Raw genomic sequence first — 19,003 nt, 5'->3', positions numbered from 1 at the left:
GCACGTCTTTCATTAAAAAAATCTCCTTTAACAGTGGAATATCCGGATAAAATGCTGAAACCGACTTCTTCTGAAACGTCTCTGTTCTCTCACGACGTCCTGGATCAATAGAGCCTGAAATGTGGAGGTTTTCAGCTTGAAACAGGCTGACGACGGCGGCTGAGAGCGCTGAGCGACGTCTCGCACCGTGGGAAGTCCTTAAAGCGACAGTATCACCTCAAAATCTCTCATCAGCCGTTAAAATTTTCACTGAAAACCAGCTTAATTTTTTGAACCGTGTCCACTTCGATGTGTCTCACAGGTTTAGAAAAAATTTTGATCAAACAATGCACCAGTCTCTCAGCAACTTCCTAGACAAAGGAATTCCGACGAGGGGCTGGACGACTCCTCCCACAAGGAGTGCTCACAGGCGAATGACGTCACCGACAGGCGTGGAAAAACTCACGCATCCGCACGAGGGTTCAAGCATGTCTGACGTAAAAACATATGAATGAAATCCATATAGTTTTTGAAAAAAATAAAAAGGACCGCTACTTTATTGACAGCCCTCGTATAGACCTCTGTGACATATGTCACAAAGGTCTGAAACCAGGCCTTTTTAGCACTAAATCTTGTTAATAGCAGGGTAGTTTCAACATGTTGGCTCACATGCACAAAAGTGTAAGACTTTGAGTACATAAAAAGCAATTTTGCACAATATGGTCACTTAAAAATAGATTCTGTTCTCATTTGCATAGTAAATATTAGCATTCATTTGTAAGTTAAACACTAGTTAAACTTATCTAAATCAGTTTTCGTTTGTTGCTTTAATCTCAGGAGGAATTTGTGCATTTCACAGTGCATCAAGCCCAGAGGTCAAAGATATTAAAATACAAAAATAAAGGCCAGCTGACTGTGTAGATCCCAGCACACCACAGGATTCACAAGACAGTCATAGAGGACACTTACCTTGCCACAAAACCACAAATGTGCACATATAAATTTGTCCTGGAATTGAACTCTTGGAGTGTGTCTATGAGATACAAAAAGGATTCCACACAGTGAAATTACAGACTGTATAATGCTGTCAAATATAGTCCACAATCTAAATGCCCAATTAAATGATGACTCGAAGAACTAGAGAGATATTTTTTCATCTGTAAGTTGCAAAGCAGCTCCTGCACTTTATTGTTCATTCTCAGTATGCTCTGTAATACCCCTTTTCAGGTTTTACATGGGCAGAAGGGGTTTGAATGCAAATTGATTTTCATGCATGCAGAAACTGGCTCCACATGCAGTTTATTTTAGGTGAAACACTAACTGCACTGCACATTTTAAAATCACAATTCCACAGGTCTTCAAACACAGCCCTTTTGTTTCTAAAATGTTGCACTTGGCTGTCTTTACATAGGAAATCACTGCGGTTTGTAATAAAAGTGAAAGCTTGCAGATTAAAAGCATGCCACATATTGTGGGATTGTTGTGTGTTTTCTGCATCATGCACTCAGTGACCTGACTTTTGAAATGTAGGCTTGCTGTGAATTGCTGCCCTCTACGGGCTAAGTGCTGGAATTTCACGTCTGTGTGAGCTTTGCTTTTCATATTATGCACAATTTCTCCAAGACAATGCAGATGATCAAGTGCCTTCAAAAGATACAGAAACTTTTAGCCAAAAATTCACATTACAATTTAGGACATGCATCTTCAAAAATGATAGTAATGATAATTATTTCTTTAAAAAAAAAACACTTTCTACATAAGACTTTCTGCCACCTTAAGGAAAAGAACTGCTGTTTGCCCTGTTGCCCTTCAGGAAAGAGTTATCCTTCTATGATTTTCCCTCAGCCTGTGCAGGTGTGTCACATAGAGCACTGAGGCATAGGCAATTCTGTGACATATGTCACAGAAGTCTAAAACAATCTATTTCAAGCCTTAGTTGTGCATATAGCACAACAGTTTGAAATAAATGGTAAATAGACTGCATTTATATAGCACTTTTCCATCTGCATCAGACACTCAAAGCACTTTACACATCAATGCCTCACATTCACCCCGATGTGAGGCTGCTGCCATGCAAGGCACCCGAGTATCCTCCGGTCCAAAGCCCAATGCTTAACCACTAGACCATTACCTCCCCAAACACACACACACACACACACACACACTGCTACAGACTTTGAGGATGTTTAATATAAAACCCAACCTAAAAAAAAGGATGTAAAAGGATCATAAAGAGCGATTTTGCGTAATCTCATGCTTTAGCTTTTTAAAAACTGACTAAAAATATAAGATATAATATAATATATTGTTGTTGTGTTCTGTATTGTAAACCTTTTTGGTAGAATGGCTTAAGCAGTGGGTCACCCCTTTGAGTCTGGTCTGCTTGAGGTTTCTTCCTCAATATCATCAGAGGGAGTTTTATCTTACCGCTGTCGCCTGTGTGCTCGCTCTAGGGGTTGGTAAGGTTAGACCTTCCTTTTGTGAAGCTCCTTGAGGCAGCTTTGTTGTGATTTGGCGCTATATATACTAAATAAATTTAATTTGAATTGATGAGATTGAAAGACTTCAGAGGGCTGATGCACAAACACCATGTGCACTCTACACACTGTGATATAAATGTGCACGTAAATATGTATATCTATGTCTGTAATGGTGTTTGAACTGTGTGACTTCATTATGATGTCATTCATGCCAATCAGTCACAAATATTTTGCTGATAAATGAATGTTTCAGATCATCCAACTAGGCTTCTTGAGTGTTGAGATATAGAAAAAGGTATTTATCAGATCATGTTATCCTACAGCTTGATCTTTGACCAAGTACACCAAAATCTAACCACTTCTCGATGTCAATCCATGTAATATTCCCACAAAGTTTGAAGGAAATCCATCCAGCCGTTTTGAGATATCGTGTCTACAGTTGCACACACCAGGGTGATTCTTTAACTACAGGCACTATTGGCCTTGTAAATGTAATTTCCACCACACCATTGCCTTACAATATAAAGCGCCTTGGGGCAGCTGTTTGTTGTGATTTGGCGCTATATACATGTGCTCTGATGTCACTGTTACCCAAACAATCTTTCATACAAACTGTTTAAAGGGACATTACAGTGTTGTGGTGGAAATTACGGCAATAGTGTGGGACAACTACATTTTGTTTAAAAAAATCACAACAGTTGTATGACATTGAATACCCCAATTATGTTTTGATTATTTTACTGATATTTTATTCAGAGATATTTTAAACATTAGAAAAAACGTTTTTTTACCATTCATTTTTATCATTGAAGATCAAAAGTCTGGGTGTGGGACAAGCACAATATATAATGATGCTGAAAAAAGGTGAAAAAGTCATCATAGACTACTAGAACAAATTTCTTAAAACACTTTCATTGTAAAGATAACTATAAAAGTGTGAAATTTCTCCTTTTCTCTGTTTTTCATACAATATGATCAAAGGACATAATAAGTGCCCGTAGTCTAAGAATCACCCACCAGTGAAAACAAAACCCTGCTTTGCCACTTCACTGGCGTGCAAGGTAAGAAGACACATTTAATGCCACTCTTATTTTTGACCTCATTTTGGTACTTATGGATGAATTTTGAAGAAAAAAAAAAACATTTTTAGTTGTAGAGGAGAAAATGTGGATACACATGCAAACAACTGATCACTGAGATCATTTGGTTTATCGCCAGCAGTGAACAAAACCTCATATGGTGCAAAAGATTTTCACAGGAAAATCACTTCCAGATGCTGTTATTTGTGAATCTGTCACCTTTAATTTCATGCCACTTGGGTTTTACAGCAAACAGCAGAGTGTAAAATCTTATTGCATTGGTGTGTGTGGATGAATCTATGAATACTCACTTCAGTAAGTTTTGTCGATGTGTGATACATGATTCCCCAACCAATCACATATCCACATGACAGTGAGGGCCGCATCTCAATCCCAGCGCATATTTATATGCGCGCATGAATGGCAGAGAGACAAAGTGTGCCTTCAGTGAAAAGCAGAAAGATGAAGACTTTGGTCGCTCTGACTCTCTGCTCCCTCACAGTCATCTGCCTGTATTCAGGTAAGATCTGTTTCTGAAGAAAACAATATAAATGTTAAGTTTGCTCAAATTTGCATGGAAAAACCAACTTCTTCCAAATTAAAGTGGAAGTGCCACAAAAATACTGGCCTATTCTTTGTTTCAGTTTGGTGAAGTTAAGTTCAGAGATTTTGTTTTGGCTTTAAAATGCATCAATTCATTTTTCTTTTCTTTTCTGCTGCATCTCACAGGCTGCACCGCTTCGCAGCCTGACAGTGACAATGCTGCTCAAGATGGTAAGGAAAATACAATATTCCCTAATTTCTTCAAAATTTATGAAATGTTGAGCTTGAGCTCAGTTATTTTTTGCACAAAAGTCATTTTGTTAATAGTTTTAGGTTTTGCTTAATGGGAGCAAGAGGAGATTTTTTTAAAAAAGGTCTTCTCAAGCACAAGCTGTGTGGGGTTTTTTATTTATTTTATTTGTTCATTTGTTTTCTTCTGTCACATTTTATTCTCTGTGGGCTCATTTTCACTGCACCTGCAAGTCTTGCACCTCTATAACAACAGCACAGTTACATATAATGTCATACATAATAAAAGAATAAAAAAGGCAAGTAAATTTTTTGTTGATAATTGACTTTTTTTTTATTTAAATTGAATTGAATTTTTACTCTCTCTCTCTCTATATATATATATGTGTGTATGTATATATATATATATATGTGTGTATGTATATATATATATATATATATATATATATATATATATATATATACGAGGTCTGTCCATAAAGTCTAGGTCCTTTTTATTTTTTTTCAAAAACTATATGGATTTCATTCATATGTTTTTACGTCAGACATGCTTGAACCCTCGTGCGCATGCGTGAGTTTTTCCACGCCTGTCGGTGACGTCATTCGTCTGTGAGCACTCCTTGTGGGAGGAGTCGTCCAGCCCCTCGTCGGAATTCCTTTGTCTGAGAAGTTGCTGAGAGACTGGCGCTTTGTTTGATCAAAATTTTTTCTAAACCTGTGAGACACATCGAAGTGGACATGGTTCGAAAAATTAAGCTGGTTTTCGGTAAAACTTTTAACAGCTGATGAGAGATTTTGAGGTGATACTGTCGCTTTAAGGACTTCCCACAGTGCGAGACGTCGCCCAACGCTCTCAGGTGCTGTCGTCAGCTTGTTTCAAGCTTAAAACCTCCACATTTCAGGCTCTATTGATCCAGGACGTCGTGAGAGAACAGAGAAGTTTCAGAAGAAGTCAGTTTCAGCATTTTTTCTGGATATTCCACTGTTAAAGGAGATTTTTTTAATGAAAGACGTGCGGACGGGTCCGCGCGTCGGGATGCAACCGACGCGGTGCAGCGGCACAGGAAAAACACCTCCGTGTTGATAACCATTTGTAAAATCCAGGCGGCTTTTGATGGCTTTCAGTGGAGTGAGTATATGAGAAATTGTTTAACAGCTGGACATGTTCCAACTTGTCCTTAAGGCTTCCAACAGAGGTGTTTTTCCTGTGGTGGAGCGTCGCGGCGGCTGCGAGCCGATGCTGCAATCCGTCCGCAGGTCTTTCATTAAAAAAATCTCCTTTAACAGTGGAATATCCAGATAAAATGCTGAAACCGACTTCTTCTGAAACTTCTCTGTTCTCTCACGACGTCCTGGATCAATAGAGCCTGAAATGTGGAGGTTTTAAGCTTGAAACAGGCTGACGACAGCACCTGAGAGCGTTGCGCGACGTCTCGCACCGTGGGAAGTCCTTAAAGCGACAGTATCACCTCAAAATCTCTCATCAGCTGTTAAAATTTTTACCGAAAACCAGCTTAATTTTTCGAACCATGTCCACTTCGATGTGTCTCACAGGTTTAGAAAAAATTTTGATCAAACAAAGCACCAGTCTCTCAGCAACTTCTCAGACAAAGGAATTCCGACGAGGGGCTGGACGACTCCTCCCACAAGGAGTGCTCATAGACGAATGACGTCACCGACAGGCGTGGAAAAACTCACGCATGCGCACGAGGGTTCAAGCATGTCTGACGTAAAAACATATGAATGAAATCCATATAGTTTTTGAAAAAATAAAAAGGACCTATACTTTATGGACAGCCCTCGTATATATATATATATATATATATATATATATATATATATATATATATGTGTGTGTGTGTGTGTGTGCGCACCTCTGCACCCAATTGCCAAGTTTTCTATATTTTCCATTTTTTTGAATGGCCATGGTTTGTAGAGGCTCTGCAGATGCCCAAGTTGTTGTTTACCTTTCCTAACTTCTGGGTTTCCCTGGTGACTTCATGTTTGATGTCACAACATTTTGAACTGTGAGTAATTCCCTTCGCCAGTCTGCAGAAATGCTGACTTCTGGAAACAGGGCAAAAAGGGCCCAAATGTCTGTCTGACAGCCCTCGTGCACTTGATGATTCAACAGTGGGACACCCCACAACCTGCATGCACACTTACAGTGCATCCAGAAAGCATTCACAGTGCTTCCCTTTTTCCACACAGCCTCATTCCACACACTCACACTCTTTCATCTTCAAAGGCTTACTCCCATTAAGGGTCACGAGTTAGGTGAACTGGAAACTTTAAATTGTCCATTGCTGTGTATGCGGGTGTGAAAGTGTTTGTCTGTATGTGGCCCTGTGACAGACTGGCATCCTGTCCAGGGTGTATCCCGCCTCATGCCCTATGTCTGCTGAGATAGGCTCCAGCCCCTGTGATCTTTAACTGAAGTAAGTGGCAATAGAAAAATGGAGCCTTATTCCAATTTTTTTCCTTCATTTTCTACATGCAATACCCCATGACAATGTTAAAAAAGTTCTTGATATTTCTGCAAATTTATTAAATATTTAAAAAACTAAAAAAATCACATGTATATAAGTATTCACAGCCTTTGTCATGAAGCTCCAAATCGAGCTCAGGTGCATCCTTTTTTCACTGATCATCCTTGAGATGTTTCTACAGTGTAATTGGAGTCCACCTGGGGTAAATTCAGTTGATTAGACTTGAACTGACACACACCTGTCTACATAAGGTCCCACAGTTGACAGTGCATGTCAGAGCACAAACCGAGCATGAAGTCAAAGGAATTGTCTGTAGACTTCTAAGACAGGATTGTCGCGAGGCAAAAGTCTGGGGAAGGGTACAGAAACATTTCTGCTGCTTTGAAGGTCCCAATGAGCACAGTGGCCTCCATCATCCATAAATAGAAGAACTTAAGATCCACCAAGACTCTTCCTAGAGCTGGCCGCCCGTCTAAACTGAGCAATCGAGGGAGAAGGACCTTAGTCAGGGAGGTAACCAAGAACCTGATGGTCGCTCTGTCAGTGTTCCAGCATTCCTCTGTGGAGAGAGGAGAACCTTCCAGAAGGACAACCATCTTTGCAGCAATCCACCAATCAGGTAGAGTGGCCAGACAGGTCACTCCGTAAAAGGCACATGGCAGCCCATCTGTAGTTTACCAAAAGGCACCTGAAGGACTCTCAGACCATGAGAAACAAAATTCTCTGGTCTAATGAGGCAAAGATTGAACTCTTTGGCGTGACTGCCAGGCATCATGTTTGGAGGAAACCAGGCACCATCCCTACAGTGAAGCATGGTGGTGGCAGCTTCCTGTTGTGGGGATGTTTTTCAGCAGCAGCAACTGGGAGACTAGTCAGAATTGAGGGAAAGATGAATGCAGCAATGTACAGAGAGATCCTGGATGAAAACCTGCTCCAGAGTGCTCTTGACCTCAGACTTGACCTCAACAGTTAATGGGCAAAACTGCCCAAAGATAGGTGCGCCAAGCTTGTGGCATCATGTTCAAGAAGACTTAAGGCTGTAATTGTTGTGAAAGGTACATCAAAAAAGTTTTGAGCAAAGGGTGTAAATACTTTTTGTACATGTGATTTCTTCATTTTTTTAAAATTTTATTTTAATAAATTTGCAACAAAAAAAAAACTTTTTTCATGTTGTCATTATGGAGTGTTGTGAGTAGAATTTTGAAAGGAAAGATGAATTTACCCTATTTTGGTATAAGGCTGTAACATAACAAAATGTGGAAAAAGTGAAGCGCTATGAATACTTTCTGGATGCACTATAGCTTCAAAGCCTTCTCTTGCAAGGAAAAAGGGCTGTGAAAAGCAACAGTCAATAAATTTTAAAGTTGCCTTAACTTATTTTTCTGCCAGTCAGTGCTACACGATCTGCATTTTTAGAATCAAAACAAAGTTGGCTGTTCTTCCCCAAACAATGCCTCCAAACCACCCATCCCCACTCAATTGTGAGAATAACAGGTCCAACAGCTCTCTATGTGGTAAAAGCCAAACATGTGGATTCTAGCTTGACCACATTCTTTATCAGACTTATTTTTAGCCTCGTAATGTGTTTTTTAGGTATTATCCAGGAAAGTACCTGCTGTCTGCCAGCTTGAAAAAAGTCAAGAGCTATGTGGTGGGTCTATTTATTAACATGGGGAGGGGCAACAGTTTCACAGCGCAGGACTCACTTGCACAAAATGTGTGCACACACAGTCAGACCAAGAAGGTTAACAGGGGACAGAAAAGCTGCGAGCACAGAGGGAGTGCAGTGTCATTCTCTACACATTGCACCATGTTTACAAAGAATAGTTGTTGTCTGCTACTGTATATTAATGTGTAAAATGTCATTTAGGACACCTTTAAACTGACAGGCGCAGGTGACTTCTCAGGGACATGAAAATATTTTTTTAGGTTGGCGAACTTTGGACAGTTTTTGTCTCCAATTTTTTTCTAAGAAATTTAATGAGGTACGTTAGCTTGCTGAAAATTAGCTTGTGTGTGTGTGTGTGTGTGTCGCTCAGGTGTGCTTGTGGAGAAGGAGCAGGCCTCTACAGTGATGCGGCAGAAGAGAGCTTTAGGAGAGTTGTCTCTGGCTCAGCTGGAGAGGTACAGAATGTCACATTCTCTTCTGAAATCCTGTGTACACACACACACACACACACATATGCATGTATATATCAGCATAATATATGGTGACATAAGTGTTTGTGTGTGTCTCTCAGTCTAAGGGAGGTGTGTGAGCCTAACGTGGCTTGTGATGAAATGATGGACACCGATGGAATCATCGCCGCCTACACAACCTTCTACGGACCGATTCCTTATTAGACCACAAACAACAACAAATCACTTCATTTACCTTTCTTGACCTTTTGCTGTTGTCATTTAGTTCATCTCTTTCCCTGCGGTGAAGCATGTGTGGCCATAACTGTAATATGGAAGAGACAAACAAGCAGCTTTTTATTTTCCATCTCTGAGACTTTGCTTTCAGTTGTTCTCTAGTGCAATAAAATGTCAAATAAATGAATCTGGCTCAGGGAGGGGCAGTCTTCTGCTGGGACTGGTTGGGGCTGAGGGAGAGAACCAGGAAAAAGACATGCTGTGGAAGAGCAGAGATCAATCACTAATGATTAAATGTAGAGTGGTGCATACAGAGCAAAAAGAGAAAGAAACACTCAGTGCATCATGGGAACCCCCCAGCAGTCTAAGTCTATAGCAGCATAACTAAGGGATGGTTCAGGGTCACCTGATCCAGCCCTAACTATAAGCTTTAGCAAAAAGGAAAGTTTTAAGCCTAATCTTAAAAGTAGAGAGGGTGTCTGTCTCCCTGATCTGAATTGGGAGCTGGTTCCAGAGGAGAGGAGCCTGAAAGCTGAAGGCTCTGCCTCCCATTCTACTCTTACAAACCCTAGGAACTACAAGTAAGCCTGCTGTCTGAGAGCGAAGCGCTCTATTGGGGTGATATGGTACTATGAGGTCCCTAAGATATGATGGGACCTGATTATTCAAAACCTTATAAGTAAGAAGAAGAATTTTAAATTCTAAAATTAACAGGAAGCCAATGAAGAGAGGCCAATATGGGTGAGATATGCTCTCTCCAGAGTAAGGATCTGGTTAGACACCATGTTTCTAAGATTTGTGGGGCCAAGTACAATAACTTCAGTTTTATCTGAGTTTAAAAGCAGGAAATTAGAGGTCATCCATGTCTTTATGTCTGTAAGACAATCCTGCAGTTTAGCTAATTGGTGTGTGTCCTCTGGCTTCATGGATAGATAAAGCTGGGTATCATCTGTGTAACAATGAAAATTTAAGCAATGCTGTCTAATAATACTGCCTAAGGGAAACATGTATAAAGTGAATAAATTGGTCCTAGCACAGAACCTTGTGGAACTCCATAATTAACCTTAGTCTGTGAAGAAGATTCCCCATTTACATGAACAAATTGTAATCTGTTAGATAAATATGATTCAAACCACCGCAGCGCAGTGCCTTTAATACCTATGGCAATAATAAATTTTTATGGTCAACAGTATCAAAAGCAGCACTGAGGTCTAACAGAACAAGCACAGATATGAGTCCACTGTCTGAGGTCATAAGAAGATCATTTGTAACCTTCACTAATGCTGTTTCTCTACTATGATGAATTCTAAAACCTGACTGAAACTCTTCAAATAGACCATTCCTCTGCAGATGATCAGTTAGCTGTTTTACAACTACCCTTTCAAGAATTTTTGAGAGAAAGGAAGGTTGGAGATTGGCCTATAATTAGCTAAGATAGCTGGGTCAAGTGATGGCTTTTTAAGTAATGGTTTAATTACTGCCACCTTAAAAGCCTGTGGTACATAGCCAACTAATAAAGATAGATTGATCATATTTAAGATCGAAGCATTAATTAATGGTAGGGCTTCCTTGAGCAGCCTGGTAGGAATGGGGTCTAATAGACATGTTGATGGTTTGGAGGAAGTAACTAATGAAAATAACTCAGACAGAATAATCGGAGAGAAAGAGTCTAACCAAATACCGGCATCACTGAAAGCAGCCAAAGATAACGATATGTCTTTGGGATGGTTATGAGTAATTTTTTCTCTAATAGTTAGAATTTTATTAGCAAAGAAAGTCATGAAGTCATTACTAGTTAAAGTTAAAGGAATACTCGGCTCAATAGAGCTCTGACTCTTTGTCAGCCTGGCTACAGTGCTGAAAAGAAACCTGGGGTTCTTATTTTCTTCAATTAGTGATGAGTAGTAAGATGTCCTAGCTTTACGGAGGGCTTTTTTATAGAGCAACAGACTCTTTTTCCAGACTAAGTGAAGATCTTCTAAATTAGTGAGACTCCATTTCCTCTCCAACTTACGGGTTATCTGCTTTAAGCTGCGAGTTTGTGAGTTATACCATGGAGTCAGGCACTTCTGATTTAAGGCTCTCTTTTTCAGAGGAGCTACAGCATCCAAAGTTGTCTTCAATGAGGATGTAAAACTATTGACGAGATACTCTATCTCACTCACAGAGTTTAGGTAGCTACTCTGCACTGTGTTGGTATATGGCATTAGAGAACATAAAGAAGGAATCATATCCTTAAACCTAGTTACAGCGCATTCTGAAAGACTTCTAGTGTAATGAAACTTATTCCCCACTGCTGGGTAGTCCATCAGAGTAAATGTAAATGTTATTAAGAAATGATCAGACAGAAGGGAGTTTTCAGGGAATACTGTTAAGTCTTCAATTTCCATACCATAAGTCAGAACAAGATCTAAGATATGATTAAAGTGGTGGGTGGACTCATTTACATTTTGAGCAAAGCCAATTGAGTCTAATAATAGATTAAATGCAGTGTTGAGGCTGTCATTCTCAGCATCTGTGTGGATGTTAAAATCGCCCACTATAATTATCTGAGCTAAGCACTAAGTCAGACAAAAGGTCTGAAAATTCACAGAGAAACTCACAGTAACGACCAGGTGGACGAGAGATAATAACAAATAAAACTGTTTTTTGGGACTTCCAATTTGGATGGACAAGACTAAGAGTCAAGCTTTCAAATGAATTAAAGCTCTGTCTGGGTTTTGGATTAATTAATAAGCTGGAATGGAAGAATGCTGCTAATCCTCCGCCTCGGCCCGTGCTACGAGCGTTCTGGCAGTTAGTGTGACTCGGGGGTGTTGACTCATTTAAACTAACATATTCATCCTGCTGTAACCAGGTTTCTGTAAGGCAGAATAAATCAATATGTTGATCAATTATTATATCATTTACTAACAGGGACTTAGAAGAGAACAGGGACTTAGAAGAGAAAATACATACATAAATAAATAAGTGTTTCCTGTGAACACCTAGTGACTATTACACCTCCACTTCATCCCTGTCTTATTTAATGACAGTTTGTTTCGGTCAAACCATATTTTCAATGTGTTAATTTCTTCAGTGATTTTCTCCAGAACTATCTGCCAAACTAGAAAACTGCTGCATCCTAGTAAGAGCAGAATACTACTGGAATGAATTTGAATAAGGAAAGTTGTCTTTTTTTTTTGTTTTTTTTTTTGTTTTCCTTCACTAAGTGGATGCTGTGTTGTGTGGGCCGCTGAAGAGGAGGTACTGCTGGCCCACCACCACCAGAGGGCGCCCTGCCTGGAGTGCGGGCTCCAGGCACCAGAGGGCGCCGCCGCCTTATGAGAGCAGTCAGGGTGACAGCTGTCACCCATTACTGGACACAGCTGACTCCACTCAGCACGGGGGTATATCATCAGGACGGCGTCTCCACCTCAGTGCCGAGATATCGCCTTAAGACTGAGGTAACGTTCTCTGCATTCATATTCTGAATAACCAGCTAAAACTTGTTAAACCTTTTCAGGACTGCTGACTACTGATAGCTAAATTGCTTGGATAGTACTCACCTTCCTGCTATATATTGACAAGAGGTGGAGGCGGCTTCTCCCCACTCCGTTACTGGGTGCTGTCGCATCCACACCTGTGTGTTGTTGCTCTCTCCCGCCAGCAGTACCGGATCCGACGAGCGGAGGCAGTGGCCACCTGGGAATTCGGGACTTGGCGGTTCCAGTATTTCCAGGGTTCGGTGGCAGAGGAGATCTGGGTGGTTCCGGTTCGACTGAGACGGACGTCTCCTACCTTCGAGCCTGCCCACACGACACCAGCGGATTCGACCCCAAATTGTTAATTGTTGTATTCGTTGTGCTCGTTTCACAACAGTAAAACTTGTTATTCACCTTTCTCCATTGTCCGTTCATTACGCCCCCTGTTGTGGGTCCGTGTACCTACACTTTCACAACATGCTGTACTCACTGCAGTTTATTGTCTGGAATAGTCCCAGATTGCATTTCAGAGCTTCTAGAATTGAAACATTTTCGTGCAGGTGGTGTTGGGTGTAATTTTGGGTTTTGGGGCTTGGGCCACATGTAGAACGAATCAGTTTTTAAATTAAGCTTTCAATTCATATAGTGTCATCTACCTTTTTTTTTTTTTTAAAAAAAAAGGTTACTTTATACTTTTATAATTTAAGTAGGTTTTGGAGCACATACTTTTTCACTTTTACTTGAGTAAAGAGGTCAAGTTGATACTTCAACTTTTACCAGAGTGTTTTTAAGCTGCAGTATCTATACGTCTACTTAAGTAACAAATGTGTGTACTTTTGACACCACTGTGCACTGCTAGGAAGAACACTCGACGGACCGAGCCAACTGGTAAGTCATGATCCACGTGCACACAGGAGTGGAAGTATGGGAAGGGGGCGCTAGGGAGTGCTAGAGCTCCCCCTGGATTTGTCATAGCACCCCCCCCCCCCCCCCCCAAGAAAATAATTCCCCATTTATTTATTATTTTTTATTATAATTTCATCTCATGTTTTTAAGGCCTTGTTAACACTGAAACTAAACTTCTGCTATACAATCTTTTTCTTTGTCATTTTCAAAAATTGTTCCATTCAAGAAATATCTCCGTTCTCACAGATCCAGTGAAACCATGTGAAAATGCTGCAGTACATATGCCAGGCCTGTGTGTGGCGCTGTAACGCTTCTACAAAAAATGGGGAAGAAGATGTGGAGCTAACAACAAAAGCTAAAACTTTAGAAGCTTGCTCACGGATTAATAAAGTCTTTTAATCTGAACTGTTGCGAGGATTCATCATCACAGATGAAAACTGTTCTCCACATGACACCCTTGTTTTGGAAGGGTTGGAAAATGCGTTGATTCGTTATGATGGAAGTTGGGTGATTCTTTAACTATGGGCACTATTGGCCTTGTAAATGTAATTTCCACCACACCATTGCCTTACAATATAAAGCGCCTTGGGGCAACTGTTTGTTGTGATTTGGCGCTATATACATGTGCTCTGATGTCACTGTTTATCTCCATAGAAACTACCCAAACAATCTTTCATACAAACTGTTTAGGGACTTTACAGTGTTGTGGTGGAAATTACGGCAATAGTGTGGGACAACTACATTTTGTTTAAAAAAAATCACAACAGTTGTATGACATTGAAAAAAAGGTGAAAAAGTCATCATAGACTACTAGAACAAATTTCTTAACACATTCATTGTAAAGATAACTATAAAAGTGTGAAATTTCCCCTTTTTTCTGTTTTTCATACAATATGATCAAAGGACATAATAAGTGCCCGTAGTCTAAGAATCACCCAGTTACTTGTTAAGTGTTTTTTGTTTTGTTTTGTTTTTTGAAGAGTTTTTAAGAAGCTCCTCAGTGTCTGTCTGCTCTGGGTGAGTTTTTCAGCTGGAGGACGCCAGCATTTTGTCCTACCACCAACAAGAAGAAAAAAAAAATATCCTAAATTAGACTGTTAAACTGTGAACAACATGTTACAGAGGCAGGGCGATGACATCATCTTTTCATTTTCCACAGTAAGACACTTCTGGCATTTTCAGATTTATGTAAAGAAAATAAACATTCATCAGCAGAACTGATTGTTTACACAAATGAGTGTAAAGTGACGTTCAATGACATCACGTTCAACAGTGTCATGATAATAAATTTCATTTATAATGCACCTTTCATTAATAAAAATCTTAAAGTGCTACAGGGAAAAAAATAAAAGCAAGGATAAATAAGAGAATAAAAAAATAAAATCTTAAGATAAAAACAGTCACCAGAATATAATAAAACCAAAATAAAATAATAGAATAAAAAGACTAAGATGCAACAGATTCAAATTATTCAGACGTGTGATAGGCCTGTCTAAACAGGTATGTCTTGAGGCTTTTTTAAAAGCTTCCACAGTTTGTGGAGCCCTCTGGTGGTCGGGGAGGGAGTTCCAAATATGAGGGTCAGCTGAACAGAAGGCCCTGTCTCCCATTGTGTGAAGTTTGGTGCGAGGGGGACAGAGAAGATTAGTGTTGTATGAACGAGGGAACAGGAGGATGTGTGGGGAGTGAGGAGGTCTTTGAAGTATGTGGGGGCATTGCCATGGATGCATTGGTGGGTCATGAGAGCAATCTTAAAATGGATTCTGTAGGTGATTGGGAGCCAGTGAAGGTTATGGAATATAGGTGTGATGTGTTCCTGTTTACATACTATCATCAGAATTGTAGTTGCACTGTTTTGAATGTATTGAAGCCTTTGAAGGTTTTTTCCAGAGATCCCAAAGAGCAGGGAGTTAGAGTAGTCATGCCTAGAGGAGACAAAGGCATAGACGAGTTTTTCAGCATCAATGATGATGTCGTACTGCAGTGAGTGTAGTTTCAGTTTGCTGAAATGGTTCAGTTTTTGCTGCCCAAATATCCATGAGTGGAATTGGAAAGAAGTCAAGTCTGTGTCGCCTAAAGAACCAACAGCAGTAGGCACAGACAAACCAGTGACCCGGTGTCACTCCTGGCAATTAACCCCTAGAAAACACGGCCTCTGGACAGCAACCAAATCATTGATACTTTTCCTCTTAACCACAACAACAGGCATATTGTACTTTTATGAAGATATCAATGGTAGGTGAAAGATTTTCTCTCTGCCTGCAGTGAGCATTTTTTTTCCTGAGGCTGTAGCCTGCATGTGTAGGTCTGTGAATACTTGAACTGAATAGGTTTGTGTGTGTAGTTTTGGTCATTCTTTATGTCATTAGTGACTGTCACAGATCAGAATGTGGCTATGTGTACGCATGCCCGTGAAAGTGACAGCGGTGGTGGACTTCCGGTCGGGAAGTTTAAGTTGGGTGAAGCCCTGAGTGGTGAATTTTGCTGTGTAATCCCTAAAATATCAAGGCATAAATGGGCTTTTGATAATGACAAGAGGAAAGACGAAAAAATCTTCTAGAATCACTGAGATACACACGGACGAAGAAGAGTGGGGTAAGCTAACACCAAGGGCTAACCGAGCTAACAGAGGTGCATGCGGAGGAGGAACGGGCAGTGCACAGGTCCCCCGAACCCAGGAAAATGTCCGAGCTGGAGACTGTTATGCGTGAAATTAGGGAATTTCGCCTTGAAACAGTGGAAAATCTGAAAGATATCAGGGCAGAAATAAAAACGGCCAATAGCAGAATTGATGAAGCGGAAAGACGTATTGAAGGGACTGAGGACCAAGTCCAGTGCATTGAGCAAGCGACATGTGAGCTGATCAAGATCCAGAGAAGGCTGGAGGAGCGGTTGGTGGACCAGGATGGACGGGGCAGACGCGAAAATATACGTCTGCACAATATCAGAGAACGGGCTGAGGAGAGGCGCGGAGTCAATGTGCACATTCGTGGAAACTTTACTCCGGGGAAAAAACTCGAGCTGCCACCGACATTTGCACTCCGAGTGGAGAGAGCACACAGAGCACTCGCACCACGTCCCCCCACAGATGCCCCTCCACGCTTGATTATTGTGAAGCTGTCAAGTTATAAATGTAAAGAGGAAATCATAAAGAAGGCGTGGGGAATGAGAGGCTTCATGCTTGAGGAGCAATGTGTGTACGTGGATCATGATTATGCACCCGAAGTCATGAAAAGGAGAAAGGAATATGCTGAAGCAAAGCGAGTGCTGAGAGAGAAAAAAATCAGATTCCAGACGCTCTTTCCCGCAAAGCTTCGCGTTTTCTATGAAGATGAAACTCAATTTTATACCACGGCAGCAGAGGCAACTAAGGATATGGTGGCGAGGGGTCTCCAGGTCCGGATCATCAGACCCGTGGACGACCCCCTGGAGAGGCTGTCTCGTCTGATGTGGCGCTCTGCTCGAGGAGGGGACAAACCGGACCAGGCAGCATCTTTGGGATATAAGGAGAAACTGCAAGCCTTCAACTACAGAAGAGCAGGGGGAAGAGGACCAGTAAGCCACTGGACCAATAGGACCTTCTCTCATCAAGACAACAGTGTGGTGTTATGGAAATTATGTTGAAAATGACTGTGTGTATATGTTTACAACAGAGAGGGAGCCTTCCTCTATTTAGTTAATTTATCAGTCGGGGAGTTTATGTTTATTTCAAAGTGGACAAAAAGTGGGAGGAATGAACAGGGCCAAATATGGTCACAAGGGCCGCCTACCTTACGGGGTTAGGGGTTATCCCTCAGAGCTGGTACTTTGCTCTACAAAGGTCTCCTTTTGGACCTCATGTTTGGAAGTCTTGACTATACTTAGTTCAAAGATGTTCTTCTGTATTCATTACTGTTCCAAATGTTTGTTTTACGTAGCACATAGGGTGAAAGGAATAACGATATTTATATTACACTCAACAAAAATATAAACGCAACACTTTTGGTTTTGCTCCCATTTTGTATGAGATGAACTCAAAGATCTAAAACTTTTTCCACATACACAATATCACAGTTTCCCTCAAATATTGTTCACAAACCAGTCTAAATCTGTGATAGTGAGCACTTCTCCTTTGCTGAGATAATCCATCCCACCTCACAGGTGTGCCATATCAAGATGCTGATTAGACACCATGATTAGTGCACAGGTGTGCCTTAGACTGCCCACAATAAAAGGCCACTCTGAAAGGTGCAGTTTTATCACACAGCACAATGCCACAGATGTTGCAAGATTTGAGGGAGCGTGCATTTGGCATGCTGACAGCAGGAATGTCAACCAGAGCTGTTGCTCGTGTATTGAATGTTCATTTCTCTACCATAAGCCGTCTCCAAAGGCGTTTCAGAGAAATTAGCAGTACATCCAACCAGCCTCACAACCGCAGACCACGTGTAACCACACCAACCCAGGACCTCCACATCCAGCATGTTCACCTCCAAGATCGTCTGAGACCACCCACTCGGACAGCTGCTGAAACAATCGGTTTGCATAACCAAAGAATTTCTGCACAGACTGTCAGAAACCGTCTCAGGGAAGCTCATCTGCATGCTCGTCGTCCTCATCGGGGTCTCGACCTGACTCCAGTTTGTCGTCATAACCGACTTGAGTGGGCAGATGCTCACATTCGCTGGCGTTTGGCACATTGGAGAGGTCTTCTCTTCACGGATGAATCCCAGTTCACACTGTCCAGGGCAGATGGCAGACAGCGTGTGTGGCATCGTGTGGGTGAGCGGTTTTCTGATGTCAGTGTTGTGGATGGAGTGGCCCATGGTGGCGGTGGGGTTATGGTATGGGCAGGCGTCTGTTATGGACGAAGAACACAGGTGCATTTTATTGATGGCATTTTAATGCACAGAGATACCGTGACGAGATCCTGAGGCCCATTGTTATGCCATACATCCAAGAACATCACCTCATGTTGCAGCAGGATAATGCACGGCCCCATGTAGAAAGGATCTGTACACAATTCTTGGAAGCTGAAAATGTCCCAGTTCTTGCATGGTCGCATACTCACCAGAACGTCACCCATTGAGCATGTTTGGGATGCTGTGGACCGGCGTATACGACAGCGTGTACCAGTTCCTGCCAATATCCAGCAACTTCGCACAGCCATTGAAGAGGAGTGGACCAACATTCCACAGGCCACAATTGACAACCTGATCAACTCTATGCGAAGGAGATGTGTTGCACTGCATGAGGCAAATGGTGGTCACACCAGATACTGACTGGTATCCCCCCCCCCCCCCCCCCCCCAATAAAACAAAACTGCACCTTTCAGAGTGGCCTTTTGTTGTGGGCAGTCTAAGGCACACCTGTGCACTAATCATGGTGTCTAATCAGCATCTTGATATGGCACACCTGTGAGGTGGGATGGATTATCTCAGCAAAGGAGAAGTGCTCACTATCACAGATTTAGACTGGTT

The 19,003-nt window shown here is 41.3% G+C and overlaps 1 protein-coding gene across 1 annotated transcript; it reads left to right on the top strand.

Moving 5' to 3' along the window:
- Positions 1-3,356: 3,356 nt before the first annotated feature.
- On the top strand, positions 3,357-9,361 carry bglap (bone gamma-carboxyglutamate (gla) protein). Its single transcript, XM_034190639.1, has 4 exons — positions 3,357-4,058; positions 4,268-4,312; positions 8,859-8,943; positions 9,060-9,361. Exons 1-4 carry the CDS (start codon positions 3,959-3,961, stop codon positions 9,160-9,162), a joined length of 333 nt encoding a protein of 110 aa, XP_034046530.1. The 5' UTR covers positions 3,357-3,958; the 3' UTR covers positions 9,163-9,361.
- Positions 9,362-19,003: the final 9,642 nt, after the last annotated feature.

The sequence above is a fragment of the Thalassophryne amazonica genome, chromosome 16 (genome assembly GCF_902500255.1).
Source record: "Thalassophryne amazonica chromosome 16, fThaAma1.1, whole genome shotgun sequence".
NCBI lineage: Eukaryota > Metazoa > Chordata > Actinopteri > Batrachoidiformes > Batrachoididae > Thalassophryne > Thalassophryne amazonica.
The sequence above is the reverse complement of the archived record's forward strand: the minus strand, read 5'-3'. Positions and strand labels throughout refer to the sequence as shown.

Coding starts and splice junctions, on each gene's coding strand:
- bglap (XM_034190639.1), top strand. CDS start 3,959: ATGGCAGAGAGACAAAGTGTGCCTTCAGTGAAAAGCAGAAAGATGAAG. Junction 4,313..8,858: donor TGACAATGCTGCTCAAGATG/GTAAGGAAAATA, acceptor TGTGTCGCTCAG/GTGTGCTTGTGGAGAAGGAG. Junction 8,944..9,059: donor TCTCTGGCTCAGCTGGAGAG/GTACAGAATGTC, acceptor TGTGTCTCTCAG/TCTAAGGGAGGTGTGTGAGC.